The sequence below is a fragment of the Nipponia nippon genome, unplaced genomic scaffold (genome assembly GCF_047370975.1).
Source record: "Nipponia nippon isolate SJK-2023a ecotype South Korea unplaced genomic scaffold, ASM4737097v1 scaffold_7, whole genome shotgun sequence".
Classification (NCBI taxonomy): domain Eukaryota; kingdom Metazoa; phylum Chordata; class Aves; order Pelecaniformes; family Threskiornithidae; genus Nipponia; species Nipponia nippon.
The window spans coordinates 21454846-21470999 of record NW_028262391.1 but is presented as its reverse complement, the minus strand read 5'-3'; the positions used below and the strand labels follow the sequence as shown (position 1 = coordinate 21470999).

The 16154-nt window shown below is 44.0% G+C and overlaps 1 protein-coding gene across 1 annotated transcript in view; it reads right to left on the bottom strand.

Moving 5' to 3' along the window:
- The window catches only part of EPHA4 (EPH receptor A4), a 106795-nt gene that overhangs the window by 50575 nt on the left and 40066 nt on the right, over positions 1-16154 (bottom strand). Inside the window, exon 4 of the mRNA XM_087738996.1 lies at positions 13569-13724. Coding sequence (XP_087595122.1) covers positions 13569-13724 — 156 coding nt within the window. The remainder of the gene's footprint in view (positions 1-13568; positions 13725-16154) is intronic.

The window sequence follows — 16154 nt, the reverse complement described above, 5'->3', positions numbered from 1 at the left end:
TTTTATTTGTCAAATGTTATAAAACTGGAAAAAAAAATTGAGCCAGCACCAATAGTTTCATGAAGTGTGCAAATAAATCAATCATAATCTCTCATATGCGAAAGGTATAAAACCAGCCATCAGAGTAAGGTGGGAACTGAATACGCTATGATGAAATTCTGCTGAAATTACAAAGTGACTCAAGTGTAGCAGCGAAGAGGTTAAGCCGTTAAGAGGTGACTATGGTGAAGATTAATTCTGGCAGCCTTGATTCATCAGGTGTATCTAAAAGCCTGAGACCCGAGCACACTGTGGAGGACAAGGTTTTGAGGGCTGCATCACATCCTTGGGTCTGTGCTTGAAGCTGCCGGGATGTAACACATGTTCAACAGGAGACGACTTTTATTTTAGGAGAGGCAGGTAGGTTAAGAAAAGAGTCTTAAATTCCATACAGGTCAAATGTATCTACTTATCTTCAGTACCTAAATGAAAGGCCTCTGCCGCAAGAGTAGCTGAGCAAGGATTGTTTCTCTGTGCTCACTTCAGAAATACGAAATTAATATATTCATTTTGAAAAGAGGGAAATCCTCCCTTCCTGCCAAACCTTTGAAAGAGTTTCCAAGTTAATCGGGGCTGGCAGGTAGAATTACTGCAAGGAGAAGAGAGAGCCCGGGCCAGCCCCTGCGCCAGGGAGCCCTCCTGCCTGCTGCAGCACCGGGCTGCCATTCACGACTTTTATTTATGCACTGGCAGCATTTAGGACTCCTAAGGACAAAACTCTTTTACTGAAAGATCAGTTACCAAACACAGTAAGAGACGGTTCCCGCTCCAGAAATGCTTGGAAACTAGCAGGGAAAGAAAAGGGCAGGAAACTGGCTTTAATCTCTGTTCATCATGTGGAAATTGAGGTAGAGAGAGATGTGGTGAGACAACAAGGGCACACAAGACGTGCCTTGCACATCTGGGCATCAGACACAACTCTCCCAAATCTCAGCCTAGTGCCTCTGCCCCGTAACCAGCCCTCTTTCTACAAAAAGCTGGGTTTGCCAGCTCCCCTGGGCAGGAGAAAGCAGTCTCTGCTTAGCCTGCAAATACACAAGCCTCCTTTTCAAAAATACACTCCGAGTGCAATGAGGTGGAAGACACTCCTGAAATCATGAACCCGAGCATCAGCACAGGAACCGCTGAGCAGGAACTGACCTAAACCCCATCTACCCCAAAACTCCCCAAACTGCCTCACACCAGGGCTCTCTCTTCAGTGCAGGCAGGTGCACAAGGTGACGACATTTGTTCCTCCGTACTCTCAAGGAGGCAGGAGAATAAACAAAAGCCTCTGGAGGAAACCAGCATCCTCAGCAGACTGCAAGGCTAAGTTCACACTGTGCAGCAAAGGTCTGACCTCGCCAGAGCGGCTGCCAGAGCCGGTGGGAGCTGCCAGAGGCCGTTCAGTACCTGGCAGCAGCAAGCCCTGAACAGAAACTGCTCCTGTGGGAAACCACAAGAGCTTTAGAGTGAGAAAAAGCAAAAGGCATCTTCTTACAGAGCGTTCACTTGCTGGAATCACACAAGTCAGAGCATCGACTCAGAGCACGGCCGGGAGAGCTGAGATAAGGTGGTGCCAGTGCAAACACCTCCCCTCCCTGAGCAACGCTCGGCTCTGCCAGGGCTGCCCTCATGTCAGGGGGATATTCGTGAAGCAAAGTACTCCACACAAGGAAGGTTCATACTGCCACAGTTAGGGTCTGAAAGAGGTGCCTTTTAGCTCAGATACAGCAGCCAGTTTGGGGTTAAACTCAGACTTGCTCTGATGTCCATTAAGATATTTTCCAAGGCTCTAGGTCCAGTTTCACGTGGGAAAATGTGCCAGAATGAATCAAGCTCCTCAGAAGCAAAAAGTCAGTAATTAGTATGTGGGACAGGGCATTGCAGTGTCTAAACAGAGACGCAATGAAGCGGAAAACCAGGGAAGCAGATGCTTGCAGGTCACAGAGATGAGTGCACCACCTCCAGCATGAAAAGGAAGATGTGGGGGAGTCTCCAAATGGTGGGCTGACATTACAGTGAGGGGAAAAGCAATTTCTTTTCTTTCTGGAGCATAGTCATCAATGGAGCTGTTGGCACTGGGAGTCAGGGAGAGTTTCAGATTGATGGGCCTGGTTTCACATGTTGCAACACAGGGCGTATCTGCTCCTTCAATGGTGATCAGGATTTGCTTTGTTTCTGACAACAGAGCCACTGTGGATAGATGAGATGAAAACCCTTTCAGGGCCGTGGCAGGCTGGAAATGCCAGCGCTGTTTCAAAATGAACCCAGCTAGCAGGATCCTGCAGGAACAGCGTCCTGCCGGCCAGACCACCGCCTTCACGCAAACCCTCTGTCCTCCTGCAGAAGAATCTAGCTTCGGGGCAGATGAGAGGGGAGACAAGGAGCTGCACTGCTGAAACTGGTGCCAATGTCTGTGATTTTGTCCCAAACCCCATGATTTACAGCATTTTTCTTAAAACTGCTGATGGAAGCACGCTATTGCACGAGCCATTCGGCACTCTGGAAGCATGCAGCTAATAGTGCCACACAGCCCAGAAAAGCTTAAGAACATGACAGTCCCTACAGAAGAAAAAAATCTAGACATTTTTATTTTGTAAGACAACTAATTTTAAAGTTCATTTGGTGATGTTAGGAAGCCAAGTGCTCTTGCTTTCCTTGCCCAAGACAACAGAACCTGAGAGGTGGCTCTGCAGAGCCGCTCGCACGTCTCCTGTCAGGGGACTGCAAAGAGAACGTGGTTTGGTCACGGGGCCTGAAAGCCGGATCCCTCACCCAGCCCATTTACCAGCACCGTGAGCGGACATGGGGGACTCCTCTGTGGGAACACAGGGAACGGAAGTTTTTAATTTTATTCCTTCCTGGGGCTCCATAAATCTTGCTTCACAATAAACCCATCAAAATCAACTGAGCCATGAAGCAAATGGAAAGACCCTGGGTGGAGCAGTTCATTGTGTCTGTCAGGGCTGAGGAAAACACTGAAGAGTCTGTTTAGCAACAAATAATCTTTGTCAAGCTAATCTTGCTATCTTCCTCAACCCTCCTATTAGATTTACTTAAATGTATTGGGCAATGAAGATTGTTTGGCTTTCTCTTGCTGCAATAAGCTACAGCCATTATATCTATCTGTCTCTTTCACCCACAGATAGATGTGTCTGTCTTAAGGACAATGTTGTATCCTATGTCAAATGAATATGCAGGAAAACTAGAGCTTTTAAGGGGTTAATAGCGTGAGCATTACTTGTACTAAAAGGACTGACGTATTTTAGCACTCTTACCACAACCTCAGGCTGCATTTTAACTTTTCATCCATCAATATTTCTCTCCCTCCCTTCCTACAAAATACTCAAGTCCCTCTCCAGTCAGAAGCCTCCCACACACCACTGCAATTCTGATAAGAGGCTTGATGAAAACCATGACGAGGGCATGTATCAACACCTGACGGGCTCCCTCCTACCTTCCAGACCACGGGACATCTCCGTGTGCGATGTTACCTGTCTGCCAGCTCTGTGTGGATTGTAGGTCTCTGTGGGCATAAAGTCAGTCACATACAGCTTCCGCAGTGAAGGCCCTGTAATGAACTCGCCATCCAGCACTGAACTAGCGCCTGTGGGGCGCAGATGGCAAGGGGCCACGGCTGTGAAGCAAGGCAGGCTGCAGACTAACACTGGGCATAACGACATTTCATCAGTAAACTGTTTATTTGCAAGGAAAATAATATTTTCCATTTAAATCAGCTGCCATACACACTGATGGACCATCAGAGGTTGTTGGCTCCAAGTTTGCCCGTTGTTTGGATACCATCCTGCTGAGGAAGTCATCCCAAAGCCCCTTTCTTCCTGCCACCAAAGAATAACAGTGCAACTGTAGGAGGTTCAACCTAGTGGAACTGGCAAAATCGTTCCGCCAAGGAAAAAGTCTATCCTGAACGCAATTTCAAAGGCAAATAGCACAAAGACGATTAGCTGCAACTGAGTGAATATTCCTGCTGCCCTCAGGGATCGGTTGCGACCAGCCCTTCATGCATGCCAAAGGGAAAGTACAGACACCAGGACCCTGGGTGTGCCCAAGGACAGGGTCTAACCAGGCTGCACCAGGACTGCAAGTTCAGCACCGCCGCTGAGCCACAAGTCCAAAGGAGAGCGCCTCTCCCTTGACAGCTCCAGGTACCTCAAACCCATGTCAAAGGGTGTGCTGTAGCTGGGCTCCCAGAGCTGGAGGGACTCCAGCAAGACAGGCAGACAGGCGTGATTCATCGGGCATGCAGATAGACTCCAACCAAGTCAGCCCACCCTTTCTCCCTACAGCTGTAAACCTGACCAACCTATGCAACTGAAAAATACCTCTGGAAACCAACCCTGGGATCTGAGGATAGAACTGTAAGTGCACCGTGCTGGGGAACTGTATTTAAATGGTTATGACAAAGGTTTTAATATCCCTGGTTTTACATCTTCCTTTTTTATTCCTGATCGGCCCAGGAAGGTGCTTCTCTAAAAGTCTCTGTGGGTGTATGCAGTAAATTCAATTACAGCTTTCTACAACTGGACCAGACAGACTTGTTTGACATAAAGAATACTGTCTTCACTAAACCAGTTAATTTGGTTCAGCAACAGTGTATGGTTAGGAGGTGTGGATTAAAGGACAATGAAAGGAGAAGAGAAAGAAATGATTCCCAGCAAAACAGCTCCAGAGTGAATTTGTTGTCCCATAAAATGACAAGAAATAAGGAGGACCTTGCAGCTTGGTTCTTTGCTGTGCTAGGTTGACATGATGCCAGAATGCCACTTTTAGACAGCTAGCAGCCCCAAGTTTTGGGCAAACGGCTTTTGTTCACCAAAGCTATAGGCAAGTAAAAAAATTCTTTTTCCTTTTCTCAGTGGTCCCGTGGACAAAGCACTGAAGATAAAGTTCTGGGCTTTGGTTTGGCCAATTCTATCAGACCCGAGTAGCCATTATATGCTATTTTCTCAGGCTGAAAAACAAAAATATCACAAAACAAACCAAAAACCACCTCACCACACTTAATGCCTTTAAAGTGAATTTAGCACTTATGAGAAACCCACTCTGATGGCACCCAAAATAAAGCTCTCTCTAGCCACGAACAGCCACCTGCCCACACTCCTCTGTCTTGGCGTGTCCCCTGGCTTCTTACCAGGAGCTCCTTTTTTCGTGCTGGCTTAGTCCTCAGCCATTAACAGTGGTAGTGGATTATTTTGGCAGGAACATTATCCATTAAGGACTAAACTGATATTATCAGTATTTGGACTGTAACCACATCTGTTTACTACTAACCTATGGTACGGTTAATATTTATTACCTTGAAAGATCTGTCTGGGGGAGGAGATCTATTAAAAACGCAAGCTGAAACCCACACTCTCTATGGAAGTGCTAATGGACATATTTCAAATATATACCCTCAAGAAGGCAAGCATTCGTTATGAGCATCCTGTCAGTCACCAGATCAGTGCATTTAAAATGTACCCTCCTTTAAAAGAAAGATGGTTTCAAAAGATATGTATGTGGCTAAGTAACAAGCGGGATGAGGCTTTTGAGCCCTGGCAGGAGAAAATGATTAAAAAAATAATTTACTCCGTCTGTGTGTGCATGTGTGTAAAAGCACATTTCTCTATCAGGTAACGGATGTCTCTGCAGCCAGGGCAATGGATAATTATTTTCAAGTGGGTTGTCACCCTGCATTCAGTCTGCGTTCGCTTGACAGTGTGAAATCGGAAGGAAGCTTCATTGGCAATTCCCACCAGACATCAGAAAACCTCAAGCATGTAGAAAAGACTTTAATCTTCTTTAACCATTCCTGCACTCTCCTTGAGGAAAATGTCACCTCTCTTTTTTAAGGCAGAAAAAGTAGACCTTAGCTTGACAAGGATTAAAAATTATTCTAACAAACAGTAAAAATAATAGGATAACCTGCTGCAGTTTGAAGCTTTCTAACTTCACCCTCAAACTGAGAAAACCCTATAAACACACTGTTAAATGCAGCAGAGTGCCAACTACGGGTGTTTGTTAATCAAAGTCAATCAGGCAGACCAGCAGGCTTCAACGGGCTTTGGACTGGGACTGACAAACGGATCCTCTTTACGAGCCTGCTCCAGAGACACTGACCCTCTTCATCTCCAGGGATTTCAAAGGGAACCCAGGGTATTCAGAAATCTTGAGCTAATTTGCTACATAATAAACAAGATTCATAGAACACGGAAGGTTGCTATGACTCACTGCCGTTTAAAAGGAGCCTCATATGAACGGGCCCGTTTTGAATCGGCAGCTTGGCCTTGGCTATACTACAGAGGAGCAGTTAAGTCTTCGATAACTTACAGGAGCAGCAGTGCCTCGGAGTAAGCATCCAACTGTCTAATAGCAAGAAAACCTAACTAGAAATGCACTATCAGAAGCGGTGAAAAGCTTAGCACATCTTCTGCTATACAAGACCTGAAAGCCAGCTTCTGTGTACAACACAGCAAGAATAAAGAGAACAAATAAAGACGTGTAAAAAAGAAAAGATACATACAATGAACAACTCCGAATATCTCTGGAGCATATCTACAGAGAGCAATGAAATGTCACTGGAAGTACATCAAGTACCTTTGAAGGGGTTAGCTCAAGCCCTAAGAGGCAGTATGACTCTGCTGAGGCTTTTAGTTGTGTTGCCAGCCTCACCAATGTGGCCACACTGCTACTCGCTCAACAAGGCCTCACGATGCCGTTATTGTACGGATAGCCTTTAACAATTCTAATCAATACGCTTTAACTTGACCGTGATCCTAAAATTCATTTCCCTGGAGGCAGGGCTGAGTGTGAAATAGAGAGTTTACTATTTTCAGAGTGGATGCAAAGAAAGTAATTATTAAATAATCAATGTCTTTAAACTCTTTAAGTTCCCTCACTAAAATGTCTGGCAAAGCGGTGCCAGGCACAGCCATCAAGAAAAAGCACTTTGGCCTCCTCTTTCTGTCTCATAAAGCTTCATTAAACATGTACAACTGTGGAGCTGTCAATAATGCTTCAGCATCTGAGCTGTGAAGCCCTTCAGATAAGCCTTTGTTGTTGATCTTTAACCATCTGAAAGACAAGTTATAACACAGAGTAAATACCTGGGCTGTGTAAGTTTAGGCTCAGAAATAAAGCCTACACTTTCCTGTGACAGTTGTATATGTTGCTGCCACTAATTGCTTCTTTCAGCAGTTGTGGACAGGTCTCCTGTTGCTGTGGGCTAATTTACACGAGCACTGACAGTTCGGACAACCCTCGCTTCTTGTCTGCCTGGCTATTCCTGACCATTTATCATTATAGATTATGTGTTTTTACAACTGGCGAGACCAAAGTCAACAGTCTGCAAGATGCGGCAGCCACTTGAAATATCAGTCATTTGCTCTACTTCCACCCCTGCTCCTTTCTGTGTACGGTTAGCATTACAACTGGGTTTTAATAGGCAACTGATTTGGTAAACAATTCTTAATTTATTTACTCGGGCAAGACTCCTTTGACTTTAGTGGGAGTTCTGCCAAGCTAGGGATCTTGGACCAGCGCCAATGATAAAATGCCCATTTTACTGGCATGTACGATTTCCTATTGACTTGCCAAAAGAACCCTGGTTACCACCTTCACAACAGGCTTTGTTCCTTTCACCTGGAGAACAATCCAACCGATATTTCCTCTTCTCTCCAGGCTAAGGGAGTTAAGCAAAGAGGTCCAGTTACCACTGGTGGAAGTGTGGGAAAACTGACGCTTGCAGGTGCCACCCCTGTGGGCTCTGGGTTTCTCTTCCAGAAGCCACCATATAAGAACATTTTGTATTGCCACGTATGCTAAGGCACGTTATCGCATCTACTCTAATACACTGTGCCACAGACAATACCACCTGCGTTCACTCAATCTTTCGAGATAAAAAGAATTCCACTGCAGATACCAGAAAGTTATCTGACAGTCTGACAAGAAAGAAATCCAACCAGAAAAATAAGTTGTTCTGTCATTGGCCCAACGGCTAAATTTCTTATTCTGTTAGCCCTCTAATTTACTTCAACGACTCTACAGAACTGGGTCCTGACTAACCAAATCAAAGCCCCCACTTAATTGAGTAAACGTCTCTGTTAATTTAAGGCTCTGGCCAGAAAATCAGAAGACAGCTAATAAACAGTTGCTGTATTTTAAGGAGTGATGGTTTTAAGTCTACTGATTATAAACACACATTGTCAAATTACTCCCGTCTTTTCTCTTAAGCCATAACCACGCCCCTTCTTATTCAACGTTTTCTCAATTCCTTCAGCCCATCACCACAGACGAGGGGAGACAGCCTTCTCCTTTGAGATTCCCATCACTCACAAACCCTTTCTCTCGGTCTGGCAGCGATTGACGGTCTATTTTCCCAGCCTGTGTGGAGAAGAAAAATCATTCTCTCCATACTGCCTATCCACTGTTCCCTCTGCTCTTGCAACTGCCGTACTACACCTTAAAAGGCATTTTGACGTACTGTTTACATAATAAACAACCTTATATGATGTTTTAAGAACAAAACAATTTACTTAAGGTACGGACATATATAAAGACGTGGAAGAATTATTATGTCATAAATTTAACTTCTGAAGATCACAGGCTGTATTGGCATACACTTGATATTATAGAGAACGGCCTCCAACAGCAGAGGTTAGACGGAAGTAGTGCCAGAACAAGTATGCAAACCCGGGGAAGGAAGTGTGGCAAAGCCAATGCAAAGCTACCTACGACACACTAGCCAGCATGACCGCGCGTTGTACCCTACTTTCTTATTCTTCTAAAAGCCAGAACAGTGATGATCGGCGTCTGTCTGGAAATTCAGAAGAGGCACAAGTTAAGTTGAAAGAAAAAGAGCACATTTGTTTATTTAGAAGTCTAAGCAATCATAATAAACATATCCTCAAATAATCAGCTCCTGTGTAATTACTCATTTGCAAGCACAGTTATTAGGTAGGTAAATCCACTCTTTTTTGAAAATGCAGGTCAAATATTTATCTCTGAGATATATTAAATGCAACACAAGATTGCGCTGAGGGCATATATTAGACTGTAACATTTACAAAATTGAAGTCTTTAGACCTTTCAGACCTTTTTTAAAGCCTTGACCTTGGAAACAAATAAGGACAGTGTTATTTTAATGTGCATTCAAATTTTAACAACACAGTCACACAGCTCTAGTGGAATCCACATTGAGTTTCCACTGTAGATTGCTCATCATTTCATTATGGTTCATTATGCTGATAACTGTCAGAAAGCATTAGAAGCAGGAGCCTCAAGTAATAGCACTGAAATGGTAATTTAAAAACAATATACTTTCTGGAGGAAATACAGCAGTGGACTAGATTCAATTAGAAGAGGCGAATGTAAAGACAAGTAAGTGATGTTTGCTGTTTGAAGTCAGGCTCTTCGATTTCTTGATAACCTAAACTGGAGAAAGCCCTTTTAAAGTAGGCACTTTTCTCGTGCATCTCACTAAATTTGCTCTCATTATCTCTAAGCTTCTCTGGTATAAACTGTCTTAAATGCAATCGTTTTAGAAATATTTCAGGCCACGCCAAAATATCAATCAATCAGTCACTGTTTGGGTGGCACAACGGACTAAATTATTCAGGGTCATTTACCGAGACATATTTCAAGCTGGACAGTCTATGCTGGTTATCTTTCTTTTGTAAAGGGCTCCCAATTAAAAATCATTAATAATCTGAATCGAACAGACAATATAAGCAATACAAAACCGTTCCGTATTCACTCATAATGTGAGCATTGTTTGTTAAGAAACAGTTAGAGAACTCGACTCATTAACGGTGGGGACGCAGGACCAATGCCCATGAGCTTGGGTGGGAACTGCACCTGCCTGCACCAGGCTGCAATTCACAGAGTATCTCCTTACTGAGAAGGAAATGCAGGGATGAGGACCATGATTGAGACTGATTTTTTTCCAGCCTGATGGATTTGTGTGTTCGTAAGGCAATTTATTCTCCATTAGATTGCTAACCTTATGAAAGACCCATCCTCTCAGCAAGTACTGAAATATAATGAATGTCTTAATAGTTGCCTTAACATTATTTTTGTGATGCTTCCAAAAGGGATAAGCGTCCATGTTTTCCACAGTTTGTGCTCAAGTGTGTTACAGGTCAATCATACCATCTCCATGCCCAAGCACACAGCTGACAAGCCCACTGTGCTTCAGAGTTGAGAGTCTAAATTCCTGAGTTAGGTCAAAGCAGCAGATCCAGGGCAGCTCTGCTCCTCAGTGGTGACAGACTCATTGATGATTATCCCCAGGTGGCAAGCTTGAGGGAAAAGATGCATCAGTCCACACATGTATGTCAGAGTGTCTACACCTGGCCTTCTGACACAGCCGACTCCACCATCTCCTACGCTCACGTCCCTCCACATTCTGCTCTTACTTGTACGAGATTTAAGCCAGACATAACTACGTACTCTAGCAGAGCTAAAATAGAGCAGAATACTAAAACTAGAATTTGAGTTATCTGTTTAGATGGGATGCCTGGCTTACCTGAAGGTTAGGCACAGTTTTTATAACTGAACAGCAGACAGAGATGTCAGAGTGGCGTTATGGAAGGAGAAAATTCTGGAACGCCTCTGCTGACCAGCGCATCAGGAAGTAGGTGTTGCTTTTATTACTTACTACGGGAACTGCGAGAAAGGAAGAGGAAGGGGAATTCTCCAATTCCCTTTCATCCACTAGCACAATCAGGCTAATGGAAAGTCATAACAGTCTTCCTCCCCCAACCTAGAAGGCAAGATAAGTGACGAGGCCAGCCAGTTTATTACTAAAGGAAATCAATAGCCAAGGGTCAAAGTTTTACAAAAACACATCCTAAGAAGGCTGAAGTTCTTCATCTTAAAAAGTGTTTAGAAATAATAAAGAAAGGATCAATCCACAGTCCATTCCAGGTGTTCTCTCCAAATTACCCAATGTTACTTTTATTCACCTGGTCTAATAGTTCTTCAAGTGAACAGAAACCTGATTTTACAAGCCAGTGGAGCAGAGTCTATCTTTTTGCTAGAAGAATGGATCTCAGATACTGTGTTTTATTTCTTCATTAGTGCGCCGTCACACTGAGCGATTACTAAATGCAGGGCTGAATGAGAATACCAGGGTTAAAGAGAGCATAATGAACAAAGAAGGTGCCTGATTATTATGGCTGTCAGCACAAGGGAATTGGGTTTGTCACCTGGTTTAACCAACTGGTAAGAACTGATTAGAGTCTGAATCCGTCTGAAAGAACCTTTGATGTTTACGCTCCCTTCTGTCTCCACATCTTGTCAGGAACGGCAGACAAACGGGGAGCTTCTTCCGGAGGGGCTTCCTTCAGCAGAGGCTCTTGAAATGCTTTCTGTCACTTGCCTCAAGGGCGTGGGCAGAAAGCTACTTGGTGTGAGGAGCATGCCAAACAAACGGCCCCCCAAGAGACCCTTGCACCCCACTATTAGCAAGCACACCAGTGGGTGGGGGAGCAAAGCTGCCCCACAAGGCAGCTCAGAAATAACCTCTGTGTCTTCCTTCACCTTGGATCACAGAAATAGAAGCCCTTAAGCTACAGGAAAATTCAAAGCTATGAAATGGGACCTCCAGAGACAGGCCTGTTTTCCAAGACCAGGTGTCCGGGGGATTGTGGTGGTGGCTTGCCTCTGCATGCCGACTCCTCCTAGACTGCTGCACAGATGAAGACTGAGGCCAGCACCATGGCCCTTGCCTTCTCTTCTTCCCTCTTTGTATTTTCAGGGCAAAAGACCAATATGAGGGAGTTCAACTTTGACTGACCTCTGAAGACAGGAATGGGGAAGGGTGCCAGAAGTAGGCCCAAGACTTGACAAAAAAGGGCTAAGCTTGCAGGGGAACATTTTGCAATACAAGCAAACATACATATCATTCGCTCACAATTCCCCCATCTGGAAGTGTTTTGCTCTCTCCTCATACTTCACTCACTGCACATGCCTATTTAAATTCAACCAGTTGATTACTAATTTGATTTCAATTTGGTCAGGATACCACTCACTAGGACCAGGGCTTTATGAAAAACCTTTGCTGCTATAATGTTATTTAGGGTGTACCTTCCAAACAATAGTTTTTTTGTTGCAAAAAGACATTTTTCCTATCAAAATGGTCAAGCTTCATATCTCCTAGTGTAAATTATATTATAAAAAGCACGTTCCTACCCATTTCAGCAAGGTTTCACAATACAGTTAGAACTCCATCCCTAGTCAACATTTGGCAAGGGATGTAGACCTCTCTGCTTTCCTACTGAGCAAAAGCAGCTGCTCCTGGCTATGCCCAGACCTGCTTTACCACCACCCAGCAAAACTCACAGCTGAAAAGGAGGAGATCACTGAAGAAGAGCTGGAATCAAGGGGGTGTGGGGAAGGGATGAGTGCTGGCTTAGTTATGGACATACTTTGTTTCTGCCTTGTAAGGGAGAAATTAAGATTTAAATAAATGTGAGTCATCTCTCCAAAATTAATTTGGAATATACTGAAATGTTACAAAAGAAATATCTCAGCCTTCCCTCACTCACAGACACACACACACTCTCTACATAAATACACAGCTGAACTCCTAAAATCTGGAAGCATTTCCAATAGCTTTCAGGGAAAGCCACACATGGACATTCCCCTGGTAAAATACAGCCCTTTCACTTATTGTTTCAAACTGCTCTGCTCCTATAGAAGTGAAAACCAAAGAACTATATGATCGCTATTTAGCACCAGGGCATGCCTGGAATCCCAGGTCTTTGGCTGCATGAGCCATTAACCAACACATAGGACAAGGAGTTGTTCCAGCAACCCTGTGGGTGCGCTCAGTGCACTACGCCTCTTGCTCCCCACTGAAGGCATTTTGGTGGAACTAAAGCAAATTCTAGTTGTTGTACACGATGTATTTATCTACAAAAGATAAAGTAAACAATACTTTGGTTGTTTGTTTCATTAAGATTTAAGATTTATTATTACTACCCCTTTCAGAGGAACACTTTTATGTTCCTAAGAGTCACCAGCTATATTTTGAGCAAATTAGATATATAATGACATTATAAATATTACCTATTTACCCTAGTTCATACCGTTATTAGAAAAGCTTTCACAATTTCTACAAATATGAGTATTTAAAGAGATGAAAGGTGATGTGATCTACTGGAGACAGGTCCTCAGACTGGAACTTAGACCTGTATTTTATTTCCAACTCTGTTACCGAGGTGTGTGAGTCGCTCCTCTTTTGCAGCTTTGTCTCCTCCCAGTTTCCTGATTTATTTAGACTATAAGCTCTCAAGGGTCAGTGCAACCATGTCACTGTCAGGAATTCAGGGCTGAGAACCAACGCTTTCTCTCCCAGAAATGTGATCCGAAATGCAAACTGCATCTGCAAAGGGCTGTAAGAGCTACTGAATGCGGCTCTCAGGAGCAGGACACTTCTTAGAGACACAGATCTCCGGGCAATATTTCCTACATACAGCATAAAAGAAAGACAGGAGAAGAAATGGATGATAAAAGGGGAAGAGACTGTTCAAAGACCAACTTACGAGTGCAGGGCATGGAGGCAGCATCATTTTCAGCTCGGAAAAACCCCCGATCGCAGGTGCAGGAGGTAGAGCCTTCCCAGATGGAGTAGCTGTGAGGCGGGCATTTGGCACAAGCAACATCTGTCGAGAGAGCCTTGTAGTATCCGATTTTGCAAGCTAGATGGAGGAACAGGAAGGGAGAGTGTTACTTGCCCAGGCTGTGATCATAAATTGCTGGCTTACTTATTCAAAATCAAGGCAGGAGACATTTCAAAGAGATCTAATGATGTCCTCTTAGCCCCAGGTGAAGAATTAACAATCGTCACACTCTTAATGAGTAATCCTATGTCAGGGGATACCGATTTCTAATTCCAACAAGAGCCATTTTAAAAGCTGGCTTGGAGATGGTAAAAAAAAAATTATACTCTTCTATTGATACTGCCAGAAAATCAGCTGCCTCTTTGTGCTTACTGTGGAGTTGCATGTGGCTTAACCCATGTCCACCTGCATTCACACACACACAGAGAGCACGACAAAAGGGGTGCAATTGGTTTATTCTGTGACCACTTAAGGAATGGCAGCTGACAGTCAGACACTGCCAATTTTTAAGAGGGAGTGGGACAGGAACCCACGGGGATTGGCAGCGAGGCCCTCAGCCTAACACGCCCGGAAGCGGCACGTCTCCCTCCTGGCAAGGCAGAATCCGTTTGGCTCTTTCTCCCCAAGGGAGGAAATCAGCAATGCTCTCCCCTCCTCAAAGGCAGGGCATAGCAGTAACTGCACCACTGCCACCAGGTCCCACATGCAGTTGGCAAGCTTTCGGTGACATCATCTTCATAAATGCAATGCTTACACGGATGGCTACTTTTACATCACTTGGAAAAAACTCATTAGCATCATTAATAACACATTTTAATAGTGGCTAACAAGTATGTCATCCTAGAAATTTCCCCCTTGGCTAGAGATAAAAGCCCACCATCACCACTGGCTTTCAGTGCTACGGAGAACAGAGAAAATACCCAGGCACAGAAACGTGTAAAAAGGAAAGGCTGTTCCCAGTATTTACCGCATGACTCACTCTCACATCTCATCATTTATCACCTACGCTACCTTTAGGGTTCCCCTGCTATGCGCAGGCTCCAGAACACAGGGTGCAGCCCTCCGCAGAGCCAGGGCTCGCTCTTTCTGTTTTACTCTTCCCTTAGTCCCCCTCGTTCTTTCCCTCTTTCTCTCATGAATCCGTCCAATGGGAAATGGAGAAGGATTTTAGTAACACATTTATAAAACAGCACGTTACTTCATTCTTATTAACCAAAGCCATTTATGGAATTTCCTTAACGAGTCCTAACTTTACGACGTGCCGTGCGCCATCTGTAAGAGCGCTGGGACATCAGTCCGCTTTTGCTCGCTGTGGCTGTCACTGATCTTATAAAAACACATTGCTCAAGTGACTAAGATTTATGCTTCCGGAGTTTACATGCATCACGGTATTAGATAAGGTTCAACTTGCAAGGTGCTTTTTGGCCATGCTTTAAACGGCCTTGGGGTTTCGATTAAAATCAGAAACCACAGCTTTGACAGGAAGAATCACGGGGGTCAAACCCAGCCTCCCCACCTCAGAGACAATTAAGTCTCTGAGCACAAATGCAAACCCACTGGGTACGGCCTATCAGCCAGGCAGTCTCAGTACACAAAGGCAACTCGGTGTAAAATAGCTTATTCTGCTTGTGATGTGAACTGGCCAGGGAAAAAAACAAAACAAAACAAAACAAAACAAAACAAAACAAAACAAAACCACCACCATCCAAAATTACCTTTCCTTTTTTGATGTGATTTGCAATATCCGGCAAGTGAGTTGTGCTATTGCTACATGTCCTCTTGTGCCTGGTTTAACAATAGCAGCAGTCAAGTGGCAGATTCTGATCTGAGATACCATTCCCCGTTTTCACTGTCACAGCTCAGATCAGAAATGCGCCTAAGCCTGTATCTGACCAGGACAGACACTGACAGGAGGAATCTTGCTGTCATATACAAAGATAAGGCATGGAAAAACAGAATACAAGAGGAGACCAGGCTGACTGCTCTTATCCTTAAAATTCTGTTATTCAAGGTTGTTAAAATAAAACATGTAAACTCTAACATTAGTGTTAATATGAACATCACAGTTCACAGGAATTATTAAATGAAGAGCTGTCTTTTGCATCTTCCTAGTATTAAAATCCTTAGAAGATGACCAATCTCATACAAGGCTGAAGATCCTGCTCAGGCTCTAACATGCTGTTGGAAAGGTAGGAAAATGTCCCAGGTAAACATTTTTGCAACCATTCTTCCCCCTCACTGTCTTTTCAGACTCAGTGGTTTAAAAGGCAGTAGATGGATGCAGTGGGTACTGCAAGGTCAACAGTCTGTATTTCAAGGATTTTTTTTTCCCCCTGGTTTCATGCACTGTATTTTGTTTTCTACTATATTAAGTCAAGATCATTAATATTTCAAGACCTGAAGAAAGCTCTCCAAACGCAGTGGCTGCTCCTAAAGCACATACAGCCATTTTGCTTCAAAAATCACCTACCCCTGAACAGTTAGTTTTCTTCATTTTAGCATGCTCAG